Genomic DNA, 24,051 nt, shown 5'->3' on the forward strand with positions numbered 1-24,051 from the left:
TTCTGCCACCCCAAGGGTATCCTGGCGCTTGACCTTCCGTGAGTCATCAGATCTAATACGCTACATTGCTCTTGGAAAGAGATGGGTCTTCAACTCTTTTTTAAAGGAGGTTAGTTCTTGCTTACTCCTTAGCAGCAGAGGAAGGGCATTCCACAGCTTAGCTGCTGCAAAGCCAAAAGCGCGCCCGCCCATCCTCACTCTGACAAATTTAGGAACTTTGATCAAAAAAGCCGAGGAGGATCTTAGGGGTCTAACAGCCTGGTACCAGGAAAAAAGATGTTGGAGCGGCAAAGGTCCCAGACCATGCAACGCTCTAAACACAATGCAGGCGGCCTTAAAAAGAATACGCTGCTGGACAGGCAGCCAATGAAGGTCAGATAATGCTGCTGAGGATGACGCGGAGCGTGATCGAGCTAATGCCAACTTGGCTGCCATGTTTTGAACCCTCTGCAGCCTAGATACCAGAGACTTAGGTGCCCCCAGAAGTAGTGCGTTGCAGTAGTCTAGTCTACTGAGTATAGTACTGCGCACCACCTCTACTCGAACTTCTAGGGGAAGCAACGGCAAGATTTTCCGTAGGGCACGAAGTAAGCTCATGCACGTTGCTATGGTCTTATTTACCGAGGCATCCAGCTGCAGACTAGGTTCAAACATGATCCCCAAGTTACGGGCCGACTCAGCAGCTGTCACAGTACCCAAGATGGATGCCGGCCAGAAATCCTCTGGCAACGGGCGAGAGGGCTGATCCAAGGAGCAATGAAGCACCTCGGTCTTTGCCCCATTAAATTGGAGTGAATTAAGGCGAAGCCACTCTGCTGTTTCCGACATACACTGATGGAAAATATCCCTCGAGACCGCCTCCTTACCCTCAAAGGAAAAAATCAGTTGCGTATCATCGGCATAGTTGATAACTGAGATGCCGAAAGATTTTATCAAGCTGATTAGGGGTCGGAGGTAAAGGTTGAAGAGGATCGGACTAATCGCAGACCCCTGTGGCACACCCTGCTTCACCTGGCGTATATCTGAGCGAAACGGTGGTAATGCAACTGCTTGTTGCCTATTGTCCAAATAGGATTTAAGCCAGCACAGCGCCAGACCAGCCACGCCCGCTTTCTGGAGGCGATCCAGCAGGACAGCATGATCCACCGTGTCGAACGCGGTCGACATGTCCAGCAATACTAAAAACGCTGCCTTACCTGTGTCGACACGCGTTCGCAGATCGTCCAACACGGTGATCAAGGCGGTCTCATTCCCATGTGCTGGCCTGAATCCAAACTGGGCTGCGTCCAGGCAAACGTTGGATTCCAAAAAGTTGGATAAGGTTCTTGTGACCAATTTCTCTAGAATTTTTATAGTAAATGGAAGCAACGAGATAGGCCTATAGCTGGCTGGACATAGCGGGTCCAAGGAGGCCTTTTTTAGCAGAGGTGTCACTATTGCAAGCTTCCAGCTGTCAGGAACCGAAGCTGTAGCCAATGACTGGCAGCAGATGGTATACAGCGGAGGTAACAGTTCTGTCTGGAAGGCCTTCCATATCCTATGTGGCAAAGGGTCAAGTGGGGAACCCGAAGATACACCGTTAGCCAGTGTATAGAATTCCTCCAAGGAAGGGATAGGAAAGCAGGATAGTTGCTGTTGTTCCCCCTTAACCTCCTCATCACCTACGGGGTGGGGAGATTTTAGTGGAGAAGACTCTATCGAGACCATATGGCTCGAGATCGAGAGGCCACTCAAAATAAGCCTGATTTTTTCCTCAAATGCAGAGGCCAAGGAGTCGCACAGCTCCTGAGATGCTATGGTGACTGGTGCTGCGCAGGCAGGGTTTGCCAGGTTATTGACCAGTTTAAAGAGGGTCTGTGATTTATTGGTGGCTTTGGCCAAAGAATCTTCCAGAAACTTCGCCTTAGCCATCTTTAGATGGACTTTATACTCCCGCAAAGCCTGTCTATACTCTGCACGATCCGATTCCTCATAACCTCTCCTCCAAGCACGCTCCGCCTGTTTACAGCGAAGTTTCTGTTGGCTAAGATCACCAGTAAACCAGGCGTTGGCTCTCCGAGGTTTGTTCTTCACCCTTTTTAGAGGGATCAGTTCATCCAGTGATGTCAAAATTTGTTTACTAAGGGCAGCATAGCTTTTACCCACGGTTTCCTGCACCGCAAAGGTTGTAGGCAACAATGAAGGTAAACTTGACCCCCTTAACAGACGGGACCACTGTCTACTAAATTTATGCCCAACCAAGCTATCAACACTACGCTGCTCTCCTGACACAAAGATAGACATGAGAACCATAGCATGATCTGTCCAGCATTGATCCAAGACCTCATTAATAACAACCAACTTTTTATCCGCAAAGACCAAGTCCAAGATGTTCCCCTTCACATGCGTGGAACATTGCACAAGCTGCTCCAACTGTATGTTGTTGCATGCTTGGCAGATTTTTCTATAAGCTAGTTCTTGTGGGCCATTGTGTCGTGAGACTAAAGTTACAACTGTACCAATTAATAGATATATGCATATTAATATTTGTGTATGTGTATTATAATGGGGCAAAGATTCCCTGTCTCACACTTCCCCACCACCCCCATCCCCCCGAAAAAAACTAATTCAAGATAAATTTAACTGCCTGCAGGCCTCAAAAAGCGAGGTATGCAGTCCACTAAATGTACAATACAATTTATCTTCCAGGATGAACGTTAAGGGAAATATGAGCTCTCCCAACTACTGATGTTGATGAGAATTGGAAAGATATCAAATGCTCATGACATTATTAGGACTGCAAGGATAAGATCTTTGACAGGTTATAACAGTTTGCTGGATGTTATAAATTTGCATTCGTCACTGTAATATATCGGCCACCTGTAGTGGTTATTTTTCGAGCCAGGTATGCCCATATACTTCAGATATGTTGCTGCTTTGCTGTTGAAGCTGCAGATCTTGAAGCTAATATTTTCTTGTAAGGGCACTCAATGCAGGTCATTTATGGTGGGAGTGACATGTTCTCTTATCTCAGTCCTTTAAGTTGGGTAGAAGCCAGTAGGCTGTTGTTGCTTGGAAGCTACCATGGATGCAGGGATTGCTGATATGGTGTCCTTTTCGCCATCCATGTATGAGATAGCCAGAAATTAAGTCTGCTTTAAGCTGGTGGGTCTTTACATTCTGTAGCAGCAAAAGATTGTATAATGTTCCTCTTAGCTTTCTTGGCAAAATGTGTCTCGAAGGGGATTTCTGTCTCTAGGGTTAATCTAGGTTGTTTGATTATCATGGTGTGCTGAGGTGTGAATCCATTCAGCTTCATGGTGGGTAGCCAGTATTATTTCTAGTCTTGTTGATTGCTGTTTGAAAATAGAGTAGTATGGCTTTGCTCTGTATCAGATTTAGGTAATATGGGTTTGGTCAGTTTCAGATTTAGGTGCCCAGTTCGATATAATGGTGATGTAGAACCGAAGTCTTTCCATGTCAGTGGTTGAATACTATATTAATTTATCTTTGGTTGTGTTCATACTTTCTTCTCATCCATGGACTGCTTTAGGTTTTTGTGGAAATGTTGACAACCACTGGGGAAACAATTTTTCTTTTTCACATGTGTGTAGTAAACTCGGCGTATGCAGGAACATTGTTCAGCTATGCATTGAACACACTGCACAGCAGCATAGGTTTCTTCCATCGGCATGATAATGCTGAGCTGAGAGGAACAACTGTTGCAGATGGATACTTTACCAATGTAAAGCAAGTCTGTTTGGGCTAGTTTATTTGCCTGCCAGGAACATTTTGGCGAAGAAATGCTGATATTTAGAATGTTGGTGTGGTTCCCTTCCAGGGGCCTTGCATAGTATTTCCAACAAGGAGGTTTTGGTAACCATCCACCCTTGGATGTCTGTAAATATTACATTTGGGAACTATAACACTTAGAAGGCAGGGGAAGCCCCATTAACTCGCTCAACATTTACAAATTAAGTATGTTTGTAATGCTGGTTGAGCTGCCTCTGTCAATTTTCCTTATGCGATCAAGTTGTAGCATTGTAAAGTAGAGGAACGAAGACTGTATCATAAATTGGGAATTCGGGTTTTAAGTTTTAATTCAAAATATATATCGGATTATATTCTCAGTACTAAGATCTTTGTGAAAAATCCTGTGAATTATTAGTATTGAACAGTTCATTCTTTTTTTTTTTTTTTTTTTTTTTTTTTTTGAAAACCTTTATTGACAGTTCAAGAAGAACAAGTATGGGCCTACAACCCCCCAGGGCCGGCCGCTAAGCAATCAGAGCAATAACAACAAGTATAAACACAGGCAGCACTTCGGGGAGCAAAATCGTACTGCTAATACTGTGAACAGCGTAAGTAGGGCACCAGGAGAAAGAGGTTTTCATTTTATGATGAAACAAGGCAGAAGGATCAGGTGACAAGCAATTTTAAAAACAACGATCACGGATATGCGGAGTAATGAACGTTAGCGATTTACAGCAATCTATTCGGTCAATGGCGCAAACACAAGAACATCAGGATGGGGAAACACATAGTATACAGTTGCGCCCGCAGTCACCCGCCAGAACTCCCCAAGAACACCCCGGAAGTTGTGAACACATGGAACGGCAACGAGGCATAGCAAAAGGAGGTGTATCACGCTGATCCCAGAAAAGAAAACAAAAAGAATCAGAGAAGAAAAAGGAGGCCATGGAAAAAAAGATGAAAGAATACAGAATCCCCTCCCCCAACCCCCCACCCTGCACCTCTGCAGATGAGTACGGCCCCCCCCCCCAGCAGTGTGCCTGTCGCCCTGGAACCAGACCCGAAATGTAGGAGAATAGGGAAAAAGAAGTAGGAAAGGACCCCCACCAGACGGGGGGGTAGAGAAAGTATTTATAAACTGGAGGAGGGCCTTCATAACAGACCCCCGGCTTCTCCCTCCCGCACGGTAAGGTTCCCCTAAAGTGAACAAGGAACAGCACAAAAACAATCTTCTCAAACCTCGATGGGGAGCATTATGCACCTATTGTGCCAGTAGCCATGTCAGGAGAGCACACCACCCCAAGCCCGCCCGTCCACTAGGCGACCACCCCCGAGGGGCTAGCCTCATCCCTGACCACTCTTTGGAATTCTGCCCATGCCAACCCCTCGACCCAGCACCATACCCAATGTTCCTAGGCAGAGGAATGTCCAACAACAACAGAGAAGCGACGCACACAGGTGGGGTGGAAGTCTCTGAGCATCAACACAGTCCGCCGCTTGAGGAAACAGGCTTCCCAGTGCTGCCCTAGGATCTGCTCTGCACGCAAGGTTCAGGAAGGCAGAAGCAGCCAAAGCAGACATTAGTTGCTGGAGTTGTCTCTGGGTCGCAGGAGGGCATGCACGGGATGAGGCCACCACATCCCACTCAGGTCCGACGCCTCCGGGACAGATCAGGCCCTCAGAAGGTCGAACACACTGTAGCATACTGGCCGGGGCGTCCAGTCGTACACTAACCTCAGGGGTGGCCGCCACAGCGTCCTCCTGCGCGCAGTGTGGGTAGACTCTGTGTTCGTGCGGACAGGCGGGCCGCCACTGCCCCAACTCCGACGCCACACCATCGAGCTTACTCCCCAAGATCACGAAACCATGAACCAAGGAGGAGTGAAGAGTACCAATAGCCTCGAGGAGGTCGCCGTACCCCAGCTCAGCTCTTTGTGATCTCGCCGCCACACTCTCAAAAATCGTACGCTCACAGGCCCGCTGCGGCCCCGCGGACAGGATGGTAGGCTTCATCGACCCAAGATGGCCGCCAAGTATGCCCGACCCTCACCGGGGCCGGGACCCCGGGACAAGCGTCGCGATGTCCACGTCGCGGGTGACCGGGTTCCTGGGGCAGGCAAAAAACTATCCGTGGTCACGGGCAACAGTCGTCCCCACCACGGACCAGCTCCCGTAGAAATCCGGGGGCGGCCCGCAATGATCGGGGCAGGATACGGACGGCGGCCGGGCAGCTCACCAGCAAGGCAGGGGCAGCCACCGGAGGATCTAAGATTTGCGCCCCCGGTCATGCACTCGGTCAGCCACACTGGGCAGTAGAAGTGACCACGCCGAGATGCAGGCCGAGTTTGGCACCGCTCCGGTGGGCCGACTCCACCCAGTCACCACCAGCCGCTGTTGTCGCACTGCCACCCGGCCACGGCGTCCACTCGATGTCCCGGCTCCAGGGTCGCACAGGCCGCAAGGTTCAGATGCAGTTTTCTCCGGCGATAGCACTGCTAGAAACCTCGGAGTCACACAGTCGGGAGCCCCTCTCCTTCAGAAACACGACCACGTAGCACAGGTTGAGGATCTCAGGCAGGATATTCGTGCGGGATGCGGAGGTTCACGGAGCCGGGAGTCTACGCTGCCGTCCCGGTCGCCATCTTGGCTGCTCCTCCTGAACAGTTCATTCTTAATTGAAACTTTTAGTAGGGCTCTAGAATACTGTTTGGTTTTTTCCTAAGTGAATGCTAGTGGTGGTTTTATGGGGCTTGAGTTACAAGCCGTTAATCTGGTGCAAATTAGCAGATACCCGAAAAAAACATTGGGGGTCATTGTCAGTTTGGCATTTACCATTCCTGCCTGCGGTTCCTCTACTCCATTTTTAGGGGGAGAAACGATTGAGTTTCCAATGATGGAGGCTCAGCTGCATCTGCCGTCGGAAACCCTTGAACTTAATTCCTATTTACCGCAAGGCCATGTCAAGGTGATGCTGCCAACACCCTATTTGGGTGCCGGCCACCTTAACTGGATTTCCCTGCCCTGAATCACCATTTACGGCTTGGAAGCCACGGGCAGGGAAATCAATCCATGACCCTGAATCACAGGGAAAAAAACTCCTTGCTCACAAAAAAGAAACTCCTGCTTTGGCATTTTGTTTTAGACTAATGAAAAGTTTGCAAAGTAAAACATGGTGCCCATTCTGCAAACTGCTGTACCTACTTTACATGCGCTGTACCAGCTGATGGATTTTAAGCAGAGAGATCACTGCAAAGCGGGTGGAGGTCTTCAGTTATGGCAGATGTTCCTCCACCAGGGGAGCGGAAGTCCGGTCCAGTTACTAACAGAATGCACTGACTTCTTGCAAAATAAATATTGGGGAAATGCGCATATCTAACTCGACTGTATGCTCTATTTTATACCTTGATGACAATTAAATACTTTTGGCACTTTCTAACTACCCTCGAATCATTTTATTTAATAATATTTTATTCCTTTTCAGTTTGAGCATAACGTGGCTGTACGGGATAGAGTAGCCTTTGCCTGCATGTTCCTCAATGACTCTCAGGTAAGGGGTTTTTACTTACCAAGTAAGTTGCCTATTTTTGCAAAGCTTTACCTCTTTTTCTTTGAAATCAGAATTTGACACATTTTATTGCCTTGTTTTAAATTGCCTCTTTGTGAGTCATTGGGACAGCTGGGTCTGTTGCAGCATTGACATGTAAACCTACTACAAACCGGGACAAGTAAATCTACTACACCCAATGTAAATGCAACATTTTAAAATTGGAGTGTTGTAACGCGGAGATTTATCTTGGAGTCGCTTTTCCCTTTTGTTTTTTGTAAATAGTCCAGAAACCTACTTTCAAATGTGCTCATCTTTTAATGGAATTAACGAACCACACTCGCCACCACCAGCAGGGCCAGTAATCCCTGAATGACCCCAGTTAAAAGGATGAGAGTTGCGAATGTGAAGTCGATGCTTGCTCATGGTTCTGGTCCATTTTGAGTCGGGCATCCTGCCTTATTTGGACAGAACATACTGATAATGGTCATGGAGTGCTCCAGCTCGAGGGTTTACTAGGAAACATAACTAGCCTCTGCTGCAATAGCCAAGGGTCTGCTCTCACTCGCTGGTGCTGGAGCAGCATGTGACAGCACGCCAAGGGATAGCTGAGGCAATGAAACTGTTTTTCATGCTGACTAACACGACTTCTTCCCAAATCAGATGCTGTACTCAAGGCAATCGGTTTGAGTGGAGTCAAAGCGCCTCTCTTAAATTTGCTTCTTAAAGCTCTTTTTCTGTTGATCACTAACGGTCTGATAACAGCTTTGCTGTGAAGTCAGACCTAAAAATGTCAGCACCTTTGAACGTATTGAGTGCAACACCAGGAAACTAGAGAAGCCGCATCAGAAAATACAAGGTGTAGAATAAATAGCAGCACTTTACCTTGTGGTCTGATGCACCAACCTTCTTTTATTGATCTCATCTGTGAAAGTACTGATCTTTGATTAAAAGTGTTTATATATACCATTACATGGAGGTTTTAGACATAGGATTAGACCTTTTAATAAAAATAAATTCTGCTTCAGTAAAACATTTTAAATGTCTTATTTCATGATCTGTTCCAACTTAACTTGGTAAATCATTAAATTTGGTTTTACTTTGTAGTTAAACCGGTACATTGAAAAAATGACCAATGAAATGAAGGAAGCTGGAAATCTGGAAGGAATCTTATTGACTGGCTTAACCAAAGATGGTGTTGACTTGATGGAAAGTTATGTTGATAGAACGGGGGATGTCCAAACAGCCAGTTATTGTATGTTACAGGTAAGTGTTTTATTTGTGTTTTTATATGGTATTAATATATTTTTTTCTATTTTGCTAACATTTTGGCTGATGCCATTTCCAGTCCTTGTAGGTGGTTTCAAGTTGTGTCTCTTTGGTATGCTTGTTACTGTTATCTGAGTGATTTTGCTTTTTCGAATTAAATTTTTATGCCATTCCATTTGCTCATTGTCGCTAAATTATTTGTGAGCTCGGGACACCTCTTCTAAATCAATTTTTCTGATGAAGGCCTCATTTAATAATTGTTGGTGGGTAAAAATGATTGTCGATTCCATTTCAAATAGTTGCATAATACTGTAAGAGAAAGAAAATCTAATGCCGGACAGAATCTGTTGAGCCAAATAATCATGCTGTCATTTAATTAAAAGCAGAATTTTATTGGATTTCTTTATTGTTTTCACTGATTTATTCGCTTTGCAGGGGGATTGACCACTGCTTTGTTGTTGCTTAGTATTGCACCTTATGAAACATTTGTTTTGTGTGGACATTGTGTAACGTTAATGATATAGTACTCTGAAATTAAATATTTTCATTGTATGGTCACAAATCTTGGTCCAATCATTTTGTCATGACATGATTCAGTCAGATTGTCAGGCTGCAGAACACTTGAACAGATCGAATTTGATTGTTAGCTAGGTCTCTCTGGAGACTCCACTTGTAGTATTTTAGCTTCCCAAGATTTACAGGGTGCCACTGTCTTGTATGCAAGATGTTGCATACAAAAGTATTTCTTCATGTTAATCCGAGGGGCTACAGAGGGACTACTAATGTCCACAGTGCCTACTGAATGTCCTACTTTCAGTGTTTCCACACTGATGATGTATTTTGCATGTGCATGTTAGCATTGACTACAACCCTGAGGTTAGCAAAAACTGCTACCAGGTCAAATGTGTCTTTTGAATAGATTTGTTCTTTACATCCCAGAAGTTGAGTTCTCGCTGAATATTACCTATATAAGCTGTGCCCACTAAAATCTCAGCAACCTACTACATTTTTGTTAAGAAAAAGAATTGTGAAATCCGGAGCTGACCCCAGTTTCCTAACCCAAAATGACCTTGGATACACATACTGCTGTATTGTTGTAAAATTGACAATCCTGTTTTACCAGACATGGCACAGAAATAAACCACCTGGACAAAGGACTAACAGAATTTGATTAGCATGCTGACAGACCAATGGCAGCAATTCCAACTGTGATTTCTGCACACTGTTGAATCTTTGTCCAGGGACTGGTTATGCCATCTGCATCACCAGAACTAGTGGTACGTTCACCAAACGCGGCTCCATGCTTTTGCTTATGGGAAGCGACTAGAATTTCCTGTGCTCACTGGAGTCTCTTCCATATTGAGGTTTGCACTATGCATTGGATACTCAACTGTTATGTCTGCCTTTTACATGAGACCAGTGCTGCTCTTTTGGTGTTGCATTTTTTTCTGGTTTGTTTTCAGGTTGAAATTGCTGAGGTGGTACAATGCTAAAATTAAGTGAATTGCTGCTAAACACCTGTAGGTACTGTTCTCGCTTTTCAACACAATCACCCTAATCTGAGACAATGACGATTTAATTATCTGCCCAGTTAGTCTAGCATGCTGGTCATTCTTAAACCCCTTTCCCACTAGTAAGTTCAAAGAGTAGAGGTTTGTCCAGAGATCTTCTCACATTCTCCCTGTTTAGTGGACTTGTGCATCTGTTTCTACATCTTTCTTCAGCACCTAAAGCCTTATATTATAACCACAGCTCCTAGAACACAGTCTCCTTAAGCACTCAGGAGCTGTACCCATTGTTGCCTTTGCCTTATTTCTTATGTTTAGATATGCAAGTTGGAAGCGAGGAGACTGGGAGTCCAGCAAATATTCTGCTTCAGCATGTGAAGTAGTAGCAAGGTAGTCATGGATTTTAGAGCATTAGCCACACCAGAAGATCAAATCATAATTTCAATTTCAGAACTTTAGATCGCTCTCTGGTAAATCAGACTGGGATTTCCGAGTATAATTCATAAGATGCAAAACTCTTAGACCCATCCTGTTAGAAAACCGGGCAACCGGGTTAGCAGTCACCCGGCCTTTCCAGCATAAGGGGTAGCTTGGCTCGAGCGGTCGGGGGTCAGGCACCGTGCTAAGCGTACGTCACACCCTCACAATAACCATGCGTTCATCCGTTCCAAAAACGACACTACACCGTAAAAATTATGAAAGAATCTCTTTGTGTTTATCTTAATTTTCTCTTAGTTGCAGGGTTATGTCACAAATAAAATACAAAAGGATTTTCTTCAGAAATAGCAGGACAATTAAATAATAACACTTTACAGGTGCAATAAATAGGTTTAGGTCAAAAATACACAAGGAATAAATAGAGGTGCGATAAATACATAGGGCAAATAAATACTGTCAGACAATAAATACCAGGCAGGAATAAATACAGTCAGACAATAAATAACACTCCTTCAATAAATAATATAAGCAGTCGAACACTTGCAAATCAGATCACATCTATGAGGTAGATTGATTTTACCATGCCCAAATACAGCTTGTGGTCACTGGGGTGGCCTGGGGATGTCCCACCTAGAGTGGTCAAGGCTGGGGCCTAAGCTGAGGTAAAATGAGGGTAACCTAAGGTTCTGGCTCACCAACTACACAGTTCCTCACACAGGTCCCTGCACCAGTCTCAGTTCACCCCCCCCCCCCCAGCACCTAGAATGGTCTTAACACCCCTCTAGCCCCTAGAATGGTCTTTTAGGGCTCCACAAGGCCTCAGATGCCCTTTCTACCACTTACTGCCCTTTTCTCGGTGTTCGGCTCCACTCGGCGCCGGGTCGACGTCGATGGGCGGCTCCGGTTCAGTGACGAGTCGATCGGTTCCACTTGACGCCGTGTCGATGCCGTCGGCCGGTTCCGGTTCGATGTCGCTGGGCGGCCTCGGTTCGATGTCGGGTCGATCCGCTTTACCTGACGCCGGGTCGATGCCGTGAGGCGGCTCCGGATCGATGACGCTGGGCGGCCTCGGCTCGATGTCGGGTTCCGGCGTCACAGGGTCACGGTCTCCCCGCTTCCGGGCGACTCCGGAGTGCGACCTCCACTCCCGACCTCCGTCGACTCCACTTCGGGTTCCGGCGACTCCGGAGTGCGATCTCCACTCCCGACCTCCTGCGCACTTCGCCTCGACCTCAGGCGACTCCGGAGTGCGATCTCCACTCCCGACCTCCTGCACGCTTCACCTCGACCTCAGGCGACTCCGGAGTGCGATCTCCACTCCCGACCTCCTGCGCGCTTCACTTCAGCTTCCGGCGACTCCGGAGGGCGGACTTCACTCCCCCGTCGACGCCTCACCTCAGGTGACTTCTACTTGACCTCCGGTGTCTCTCCACGACCCCCGTCGGCGCCCTCACTCGACCTCTAGCAGCTCCGGGTACGACGTCTGCCTTCTGTCAGCGCCGCTTCTCCACCTCGGTCTCCAGGCTTCTCGACGTTGGGTCTCCAGGAGGATTCCACCAAACAGGTCAGGAACTTGCTGTTCTTCTCCTTTAAGGCCTGTTCCGGCTGTTCAGGTCCTTAAGATGATTTTCTGGTCTTTATCCCACACAGGGTACTAGGCTGGGCTCGGTCAGTAGGGACTAGCATCAAGGGTGGGTTTCTGAACCCCACTCCAAGCACTGGTTTCCACCCCTGCTGCCTCACTCCTTCCTCCTTCTGAATCTCTGTCCTCTCCCTTCACTAGTCAGGTGCCAACTGCCAATTCCAACTGCCAACTCTGAGCTGGCTTCCCAACATTCCAAACCTGCCTCACACTGTCACAGGGTTCTAGAATGTTCTGGAAGGTACTAGTAGGTTCCAGTGATGTCACAGGTGACAATGGGTGGCCACCATTTTGTATCTCAGGCCCTCAGACAGAAGTTCCAGGGGTAGGGAAAATGGCTCCCTGACACTGCATCAACACTAAAAAGTCTGGTGGTTCCCAAAAAAGGAAAAATCTTAACAGGGTTTGAGGCAAAAGTGGGACAAAATAAATAATGATGAGGAGGGACCACCCAAAGGGCTGACAGGTCTAACACATCCACTTTCTTATTTACTTTTCTTACAGTAGTTCATAAATGGAGTACCAATTTTATCCAGCAAGATTTGCAGAAACCCAGTTAACTTGGGTGTATTGGGGGGAATAAAACACAAAATAATTAAAATAGGAGGGCAAAAGCACCCATTTTTTTTAAAGCTGAATACCCGTAAAACAATTTGAGGTGAATCAATGCTCACAATACAGTAACATGTGACTTGATAAGTTGGTGAAACCTATTTAGGCACACTAGTAGCACAGGATGCGTGCATAGTTTCAGCATGCTCTAAGGTACCTTGGCAAGTAAACAAAATTATCTTTGGGTAGGAAAACAGGGACCCTTCTTTTTGTGATATTTATAGGGTAATGCTTTAGTACTAGGGAAGGAATGTTCTCTATTATTTGCAGATAAAGAATTATTGAACACCATTGGCACAAAGAGCTTCATTTCACCTCCCATACAAAGACATTTTGTACAGTTTTGAAGACCTGCCCTCAACTTCCCATTTAAGTGCATTAGAGATTAGGATAGGCATGCTTCAATTTATGCCAGATAAAATATCTGCTCCAACTCTCAAATGGCACATAACAGAGTCATGATCCAAGTCCCATACGGGATTCATTTGCTTTGTACTGGTTTCTATCAGCATTGATAAGAATACTGTGAAAGCTTATCACAGATTTTAGTATAATAACATGATGAAATCTAAGGGCTAATTGCCTTTGTTTGAATTTACTTTCTCTTTATTTGTACTTAATTACACTTATTTAACAGAACTCTTACAAATGTTTACATTAAAGTCCGACTGCAGTATTATTTCTGAGGCGTGCAAATAAATTATGTTATAGGTAGGTCACTTCTACAACCACTTTCCCGTTACTGCCAAAATACCAAATCATTTATACTGTTTCTTGCAGGAAGCATTCGACAAGTTGAGTTTTTTGGTGAAAGCTACAATGGGATAATTGCTATAGATTGTGATGCTGTAGAATGCCTTTAATCAGATTTTAACCACATCTAAAGTGAGATATTTATGCTCTTAATTATACTGAGGGTAACAGTATGGTAGGCATAAATGTACAATTTTACATTGCTCTTTGGATTAGACTTTTTACTCTGTTGTGTTTCTGATTCTATAAGCTGTTTTCTTAGGGTTCTCCATCAGACGTTCTGCGGGATGAGCGAGTCCAATATTGGATTGAGAATTATAGAAATTTACTAGATGCATGGAGATTCTGGCACAAACGAGCAGAGTTTGACATCCACAGAAGTAAACTAGATCCAAGTTCTAAGCCATTAGCACAGGTATGTAAAATCTTTTTTCATATTAACATTCCGTTAAAAAGCGATCTATTGTGCAGCACCAGAGGTGGTGTTTGTTCTTTTGTACATTATGGTAGATAACTCCTGCAAGTGTTCACTAGTAAGTATTCAGGTTTTAATGTTGGCTCTCAAAGAATAATTCTATTGGTTGTGAATGATGAACAGCATATAGCCAATCACCAATATTAGCAAAAGGATTTCTAAGCTTAGTGTGGTTCAACATGTATGTCATGGTACAAGAGTGCCTTTAATGAGTTGAGTCTAACCAAGGATGATGGGAACAACATTGGCTCTAGCAATGAAAGTTAACACTGCTCATTTAAATTACCATAACTCCCTTTATCTAGTTTTTGCATGGGCAAGAGAATCGTTCAAATCCAATAATACGTTTTTGGCTTACTAAGTGCTGAACCTTGGAAGTAGTTCTTCGTGTAAGCACACAACCATTAGCTCATGACTTAAGGCCACACAACTTTATAAACATCTGCCTACAGGCAGATTTACATGGTTAAGGCTCTGGTATTCTACCATACTGTGTTATGGCTAAAAACTGATGACTTGAATAAAAGGTGGACTGCCTTAAAACAACTCTTGAAGCTTCTGAGGTGTTGTACCACTAATGGCAAATGACAGAAGTCATTTTCATGAATTTACATTAATGGGAAACCAATAAATGTAATTGAAGCTGGTATTGTGCTTATACTCTAAACCAGTGCTTCCCAAACCTTTTAGAACCACATCCCAATTTTAGAATGACAAATTTCTGCGACCCATGTAGCATTAATGAACATGAGATGGGCACACATTTTTTTATGTAACTAAAGCATTTAGTGCTAGCACACTATCATTGACAGATAGCACATTTTTTATTGAAATGGCCACTACATTTTCACAGGCATACAGTTTACTGTGATACATTGAGTTCTCAGACGGGACCTTGGCCTCAAGCCCATAACAGAACTGGCAGGATTGCTACCCTTAATGCGTTGGTTTCTGAGCTGGTCAATAGAGGCACTAAAGCCAGATAGAGAAGGCCTAAGTGAGATCATAGCCCTGAATGACTTGTACAAAATCTCCTGGTTGGCATATTTTAAACTCCCTCTCAACACCTTGGAGCTGAGAAGTCTCTGGAGCGACTCCCTAACCATCAATAGCACCACCAAGAGTATTTTCAAACGGGCATATTGAACAAACTTTATTACATCTAATGAATCCTCCGATTCTCTAGGTAGTAGGACTAAAGCCTTTCAAAGCCTAAAAATATATTTAAATTTGAAAAAGCCCAGGATTATATCCCTCCGACCCGTGCTCGCTCTCTTCTATTGCAGTTTCACTTTGACTTTCTTTGATTGTCTACATACGTTTCGTCTTGGACTTCGTCAACTAACAAATCAAAACTTTGACCAGCTTGTCACTCTACATATGTCTGAGGAGCATTTTTCATTTTTCTACATGACATATTCCAGATTGAGATCTAGGTGGATTACAGCAATGTGTCCTGCTTTGGGGTTGCGTGATTATATGAACTCCCTAAGAATATGCAAAAGTGACACTAGGGCAACAGTGGTGTTCGTTGTACCTAAATGTATTGTCCGCATGGTCACTACGCCAGAAGATCACAGCCTTCTGTATAGACGTCAGTACTGTTGCAGTGTAGGCAGTATTCACTTAATTAATATTGCTGTTGATGTATTGGACTTCTAAAAAGTAATGGATGCTAGATCATTTTAACATTTTGTGATTATAGTTGTATTGATAGTATATTGTCAATTAATGTTGTTGTTCTGCCTTTTTAAACATTTGAATTCATTATGCAAATTGTTTTTAATTTTTGTACATATCGATGAACTATTAAATTCGAACTGACAATAAATTTGAATTTGATACATCTATATTCCACTCAAATAACGAATGTAAATTAGTTTTCAGTGAATATTTATCATTTGTAAAGTGTCTTGATTTTGATACTATTACAATGTTTGTTTGCAACACCCTTTGGAATTACAAAAATAATGGAAAACACTGTTCCAAACCAAAAGAAGGTTGAACTGGAAAAGTTGTACGTGTACTAGAAAATACCAAACTTTACTTTGAAGAAGAGATGGCATCATACAGGTATAAAATTAATTTTAAAGCAAAGCTACATCAATTAGGAATCTATTCATCTCAAACAAAGTAAATGGGATTAGACCTGAGAAACTTTGCTGAACATAAAAACGTCAGTCCAAAAAACCCTAACTGCAACAATAGTCCATCTTAATTCTATCATTAAAATACTCAAATACTCTTTAAACATTGGGTCAGATTGCCCCTAGAATAATTTTATGGATGGCTTTTACCATTGTAGTCTTACAATGTCTTAAATCAGCGCCATGAAGTACCTTATTCCTCTAAAAATAGGAGAACCTCTGCGGAGCAACAAAAGGAGTACTACACAAAAATAAGCAGTCTCCCAGATTTCTCATCATTTACTTACCACATAACAGTAAGAGTAAGATGGAGGATAATGGAGAAAGATTCCCTTACTAATCCACATTTGTATGCTATTATAGCTTTGTCTCAATGGAGACTAATGGTGCAGTTCTTTATAAGTTGACCCTCACTATGCTGTCCGCTAAGTGAGCTACAACTATGTGTCCTACAACATGTATTGAAACAGTGCCAGGCATTCACTTGAAATAGTTTATTGGAAGTTATCCAGCACTATATTAGAAACCAATATACAGATACCATTAATGATACCATGTTTAAAGGTTTTGTGGGTACTTTAGTGATAGAATTAAGATTGCCTGTTCTGTTGAGTGGATGACAGTGGCTCTGCCTTTTTATCCTTCATACTCCTTTTTTTTTTCTTCTGACTCCTAGACTATAAAACATGCCGGTTTAACTGTGGGTTTGGAAACCTCCAACACAAATGTTTTTCCCAAAGTTGCCATCATTGAAAGTCATAATTCTGTTAAGAACACGAACTCAAGGAATATGCTTTTTTAGGTTTCGCCTACACTGCACTTGCGCTGTGCTTGTGAAATCTCTTGTAACGATAAAGTCTTAAAAGGGGCTTAGAGCCTGTCCATTGCTTACCTTTATTTACTACTGGTTGGCTCCCACGTCACTCTAGTTTCCTTTCTTCCTATTGGTCAGCGCATCTTCCTGCCTCCAGCTTCCTGCTCGTCTTCACGATTTTCATCCTTGTAGAACTTGGTTTAAGTACTGTTTCTGGCTGCCAGTGTCCTTCCACTGACCTTGCGCTTGTAGCATACTTCATTTATTTATTTTTTTACTTTCCAGCTACCACATTCTGATCGTTGCTAACCTGTCCCTCCCACCACCTTGCTTCTGTCACTGCTTGCCCCTTCCCCACCCTTTGTCTAGTCATAGCTTGTTTTTATACAGTGCAAACCTAGGAGATGTGTACTAAATGTATGGGAACTGAACGATCTTTCCCGCCCAGCACAGGAGTGGGCCACATTGGGGATAATGATAGCGAAGCGCAACATCTCACAAAGGTGGGGTGTGAGAGAGTCCCCATCACTCATCGCCTGGTGTGGGGATCTCGATGCTGCCATGGTGTCCGAAAAAGCAGTATTTATCAATCGTGGCTGCCCTAAGAAATGGAGCAGGGTTTGGGGGGCCTGGAATAAATACAGTGGATACATCTGTGAACCACCAGAAATAAGGGCGGAGGGAGAATCGGACAATGAAAATGACGGGGAGTTGGGAATATAATACATGGAATGTTGTCTTTTGTTGTGCTATATGTAATATCCATACGCCAACTATCATAACATCACAGATGTTTGGATATAATGCTGTTAATACTTGAATACAATACCGATTTATTTGTGCCCTGACGATAACTATAATAAAAAATTTGTTAAAAAAAAAAAGAATAGGAAAAATAATAATTTTAACTTGTTTGTATGTGCAGTGCTTTTACCCCCTTTTTTTACTTTCCAGCATCCGCATTCTGTTTGTTGCTTGCCCGTCCCGATCACCACCTCAATTCTGTTGCTGCATGCCCCTCCGCTGTTCATTGCTGGCCTGTCTCTCCCACCACTTCACTCCAGTCACTGCATGCCCTTTCCCTATCCCGCATAGCTTGATTTATACAGCGCAAATTCGACTTGAAGGCCTTGCAGCACGTTACATGAGCGCCTGTTACATTACACAAGGATACTTGAATTTTTACGTGCACAGGGAGATTTAGATGAATTACCCAGAATTAGAGAACGTTGAACCGGCGCCGAGACTTGAACCTGGTTCCCCAGCTCGAAAGTTAGCAGCTGTTGCCGTAACGGCAGTCTCTCCATGCTCAGTGTTCCATTTAACTACACTAAGACACACTGGTAATTGCAATTGGCATTTGTTAAAAAATATAAACTGCATATTAAGTATAGGGAAAATGACGAGGTGTGGCCACATCATATTGCTTTTTTTGTACGTTAAGCTATGTAGCACTGCAGCTCACACCCCTGTGTAGCATTTTAAGAAAACCTTCACAAAACCAATACATCTCACAAAAGCTAAACATGTTGGCTTTGCCAATGCTTGTATTTTGTTTTCTTCAGCACAGAAATAATATGAAATAATCACATTTACCAGAAAGCTTTATGAAGGAGAAGTGTAATAACTATAGAGATGTGGCCACTGCACAATCAAAATCACTACAGCATCTCATGACCTAGGTCAGCCAATGTGTGTTTTTTTTTTTTTTTTGTAATTCACTGCCTCTGGATTCTCACAGTAGCACACCTTCTCAAGGGCACCTTCTCAACTTTCTCCTGCACCATTTACCCCCGTTTTGATTGTGAACATCAGAGGTAGAAAACTTTGCCCAACTAACAGAAAGGCTGTGTAAAGAGCAAATAAACTCAGCAATGACATTAGAGAAAAAAGTGTGTGTGTGTGTGTGTGTGTGTGTGTCTGTGTCTGTCTGTCTACTATTACTATCCTTGTGGGGACTTGGGTGTGATAACACACTCACGCTGTGGGGACCTGAACCCAGGTCCCTACAATGTCTTCTAAATGATAAAAAATGGCTTCATGAACATCTGTGTCAATTTTTACAACTTTTTAAAAAATTGCCTTATGGGGACTTGTGTTTCATCAAGTGTGTTCTGCCCCTGTAGACAGGATGCAGTACTGCAGTCTTAAACACACTTTGCATTTAAACACACTTTGGTTACCAGAAGGACACTAGCAGCAGAAAGGATAGACATTTCAAAGGAAAGGCATAGACTCTTGCATCAAACGTAGCATAAAAACAGTTGAACGGATTTCCATGAAATTTGGCAGGATTATAGTGTGCAGATGATTCTTCTTGTTACTACAGTTAAGTAGGGTAAGCATTACTTAAGTTATTAGGAATTTAAACTTAGTGATATCTGTAATTGCTGTACTTTTGCAAAATTTAGTGGTATTTCACTAAACTACCTTCGTACATAGCAATGACAAGACATTATGTGATTGCCTAATGACTACCTTTACAAAAATTAAAGGTAGTCATGTTGTTTCCAGTACTCTTTGGCTGTGTTCAGCATTCCGCACTTAGGTATAGGTAACGATTAGGTTTGATATTTTTCCCTACCTATTACCACTTTTTTAAAGTAGTAATAGGCAGGGAAAAATATTTCTACATTTTTTATATATTTTTTTTAAATGGTTGCAGTACAACGGTACAGCCTCGGAAGTACTGCGGTAATTATAAAAAAAAATGTTTAAAAAAATTTACAAATCAAAAATACTCTGTACTCCACTATATTTTAGAATTGTAGTGTATCACGTGTATTTTAACATGGTTTTACCTCCAAATCACGGCACAAATGAAAATGATGTTTCTAAAAGCATGGTTCAAAATGATGGCACTTTCCTGCTGAATACGGTATGGGTCCCTCGATGTTCCCTATCTCACTTATATTGATAGATATTGGCTGAATGGGGGCTCTATGTGGACTTGAACATCATTAGCTTCACACTCTATAATGGGATTTAAGCTTTGAATGTACACACTATTTCTATAGAGACTTAAACACAATGATCTTCACCCACTATCTCTGTGGGGACTTGAACATCTATTTTGGCAAAAATGTTAGCAGCTAATCAAGCTCTGGGTTCCACTTGACCATATTCCTTAGTTCCATATGTTAATTTCTTTGTGTTAGTTCCCTTATCTCCTAAGATTTTAAGCACTGATAAATAGGTTAAATACAGCTTTAAGGGTCTTTCTTTAAGCGTGATATGATATTTTCTGGCACATTCACATCATCTGTCCATAATGTATACCCCTAGTATATATGCAGCAATTCATATATGAATAGATTATAATGTTGTTGGCTAAATGTTTATTTTATCAACAATATACACAATGTGCCTTCAACTGTATTCATTCACAAATAGTGTTACGGACTAGGTCCCCACAAGGATGGTAGCACGTGTTCAAGTCCCCACAAGTATGGTGCTGTGCGCACGATTAAATAACAATATATTTGCAAATTTGAAGCAGGATCCTGTATCATGATTTTTTTCTTAACATTTTTCTGTTATTGGAGTATTTTAAAAACATTGGGAAAGGTTGGTCCCCACAAGGCAGGTGTTCACACATAGTCCCCACAAGGATGGTTGTGTGTGTGTGTGTGTGTGTCAGTGTGTGTGTCAGTGTGTGTGTCAGTCAGTCAGTCAGTCACACCAATTTAACTGCAACAGTTCAGCGCTCTCTCAGGAATGCAAAACTCCGAAAAACCAATGACTTAAATAGCCTGAAAGTAAGCGTGGAAAACAAGAGGACCACAGTATTGATAATGGCGGACATATTGGAGTGGTGGCTTGAGTAAAACAAAATCTTAAACATTTGCATTGGAACACCACAACATAGGTACAAATCATGTTTGACAAGAACTAAATGCACATTGTACTATCAAACCACCCTAAGTGTTGTTACCGGCAATGTCCACGCGCATGCTCAGTTGCCAGTAAAACTTTATCAAAATACTGAGATATGACCATTATTCATTTGCCTCAAATAAAAACTAGAAGATAGGAATAATTGATTCTATCCCTCACGTTTGTTACAATGCACTAAATACCAGTTTATTTAAACGAATAATGTAGGACAAATTCAGAATCTTTTGGCTGCATTTAATTTTAACATGTTTTATATAGTGCTTCGTGTTACTATGTAGCACTGCATGGACACGTCTTTCCTTTCTATGCGCTGAAAGTAACTGGTGTTACTATTACCATATTAAATGGTGCTCAGTTATAAATTCGAAAGGAAGGGAGGCTTATTCGACCCTGACAGCATTTGAGCTAGTGACTGGAACATCACAGCAGCTGTCAGCTGCGAGTGTTAAACTTACTCAGACACCTCAGGGACTTAAAGTGCATCCTATTTGTATGCAAGATGAGAAAAAGAAAAGAAAAAAACAGGAAATCGTGTTACACCTAATCAAGTTAGTTGCAAAATTTTATAACGAGTCAAATCCAATGTAGGGGCAGAAAGTTGTGTTATTCAGAAGCAGGCAGAAATTCGGATTTTGCAGCGTGAATCTTTCTGGATTCACTATGCTGTGCATTATTCCACGATCTGGTGGTTGGGTCCGGATTCGTAGTCTTTCTTTTTTTTTTTTTGTAGCCCAGGTGGGCGTCGACGTCCCACCATTTGGTGCACCTCTCGTGACGTCGTCGTGCTTCCTGCGGAAGTCCCACCTTTGGGGCGCCATCTTCAGATTCTTTTTTCCGCCGTTGGGTCTGGATCGTCATCGAGAAGCTCCAGGATTTCAATCGAAGGAAGAAGGAGAAAACGCGAGTTTCATCGAGAAAAAACAGCTGAGATAACAGAGCGGAATAAATTACATCCGGGACGCGAAGAAGGAAGAATTCCCAGGAATTTTCTTCGACGCCCTTCGAGGATGCGCACTCAGAGGCTCTGAGCGCAATGGACAAGACACCATTCAAATTCTGCCCTAACTGCCACCACAAGTTCGCGCAGAAGGACCAGCATCCGGTCTTCAACCTTTGCCTACCGATTGACCACCCGAGCAAGGACTGCAACGCCTGTTCAGCTTTCGCGCCGAAGACGCTCCGAGTGAGAGAACGCCAGAGAAGAGCTAACTTCAGCATGGAAGGCAAAGGTAAGGCCCCGTCGCTTTACGATCTGGGCCTCTCCACCGACGATGAGGACAACATCGCCGAAGGACCCGACAGCTTCACGGTCGCAGAGACCGATACGAAAACGCCTGATGAGGTAAGAGAATCGTCGAGTTCAAAACCCCCGAAAGGGCCTCGAAAACCTGAGACAGACTCTCGAAAATCCGAGTCAAAGTCCTCAAAAGGAGCACCGGCGCCGAACATTTCGACGACCAAGGGTGGATCCATGGACAAAAGGCCGAGCGGATCCTGCGAGAAGGACTCCCTGGTGCCGAAGGACGCCGAAAGGCTGAGTTCGTCGAAAGCAGCCCACGAAGCAGGCCGTTCGACGCAGAAAGACAGGCCAGCGTCGACGCAAGCTCCATCGAAAACAGCCGCGGTCGACGTCGAAAGCATCTCCGAAATGGAGAAGAAGAAGAGAAGACTCGAAGCGGAGATGGAGAGCATCCTTCAGAGGAAGAAGGAGTTCGACGCCAAATTGAAAGAATTCCGAATTCCAACGACTCCGTCGACGGACGTCGTCGAGATCGAGGAGCAGGACGAATTCTACGCCGAAGGGCTGCCGAGAGATCATGAGGAGGAGGAAGAAGGCACCTACTATGAAGGCGAAGACGAGGAGGCCGACCAGCAGTCGTTCTACGGCTCGGCGCCATCAACCACTCCCGAACTGGATTGGCAAGATATCAACGCCGAAAATCCCGAAGAGCCCGTGGACACGTATCCTTCGAGGCCTTCGCCGCCAGACGACATCGGGGTGTATAATATGGTCGTCAGGAGTGCTGCAGCAGCCTTTGGGGTAAAACTGGACGAGGAGAAGCCGAAAGCTGATTTCCTCCTCGAGACCCTGCTCCCCATTCAGACAAGGAGCCAGTTCCTTCCCATGCTCCAAAGCGTAATGAACCAGGGGGAAGGAAGCCTTTAAGGAGCCAGCAACATGCCGGTCCATCACGCCCAGGACGGAGAAGAAATACAAGCACTCCTCCCTGGACCCGCCTTACATCAAGGGAGCGGTCACTGCCGACTCCATCATCGCTTCCATGGCCAGGAGAAGGGCCAACGTGCCAGCGACCTCGGGGCAACCCCCCGATAAAGAAAGCAGGAGAATGGACCTCACTGGAAGGAAGGTCGAAAGGAACGCGGCGATGCACTGGCGCATGGCAAACTCCAATGCGCTGCTCAATCGACACCAGTACCAGCACTGGGACGAGATTGTTGAGTTAGTCAAACACCTCCCTGAAGAGTACCGCCAAAGAGCATCCCACCTTGTAGAAGAAGGTAAAAACATAGCCAACTCATGCATTAAAACTGCATTGGACGGGGCGGAAACTTCCAGCAGACTCATGGCCATTGGGATCACCGAACGGAGACAGGCCTGGCTGAGAATCTCTGGATTCAAGCAGGAGGTGCAGAGCAACATTTTAAGCACCCCTTTCAACGGTGAAACACTGTTCGGGGCGACAGTGGACGAAAAACTCACCCAGCTGAAGAAAGAGAACGAGACGGCAAGGTCCATGGGGGCCCTACAGTTCAGGTGGATGAGAAGAGGCACTACAACTAGAAGGCCCTACGGTAGAGGGGGTAACCAGCAGGGAACATCGCACCAGACGTTCCAGCAGGGACAGCAGGGTGAAAGTCACGGCCAGCAAGGTCAGCAAAAGCAAAACTGGCAGTACCAGCCAAGGGGCCAGTCCTTTCGCGGGAGAGGAAACGGACGTGGCCAAAGGAGACGAGGGAGTGACCAACCCTCATCGAAGTCACTCGGCACGCATGGGGACGCTCACCCTCAACATACCCCCAGGGGTGAGGCGCAATGCAAAAACAACAAGGGGGAGAAGAGACCCAATCGCCTACGAACATCCAACACCCGTAGGTGGAAGGCTGGGTCTCTACCTACAGGAATGGCAACGTATAACCACGGACAAGTGGATACTGAACGTCATACAACACGGTTACTGCGTGGACTTGGAGGGGACAC

The 24,051-nt window shown here is 44.3% G+C and overlaps 1 protein-coding gene across 3 annotated transcripts in view; it reads left to right on the top strand.

The window, feature by feature from the left end:
* MIOS (meiosis regulator for oocyte development) overlaps positions 1-24,051 on the top strand; it is a 154,496-nt gene that overhangs the window by 81,463 nt on the left and 48,982 nt on the right. For all 3 annotated transcript variants that reach the window (XM_085630881.1, XM_085630878.1, XM_085630880.1), the window contains exons 6-8: positions 7,214-7,279; positions 8,384-8,542; positions 13,761-13,913. In XM_085630881.1, the coding sequence (XP_085487007.1) occupies positions 7,214-7,279; positions 8,384-8,542; positions 13,761-13,913 (378 nt within the window). The remainder of the gene's footprint in view (positions 1-7,213; positions 7,280-8,383; positions 8,543-13,760; positions 13,914-24,051) is intronic.

Source organism: Triturus cristatus, chromosome 10, assembly GCF_964204655.1.
Source record: "Triturus cristatus chromosome 10, aTriCri1.1, whole genome shotgun sequence".
In the NCBI taxonomy this organism is placed as follows: domain Eukaryota; kingdom Metazoa; phylum Chordata; class Amphibia; order Caudata; family Salamandridae; genus Triturus; species Triturus cristatus.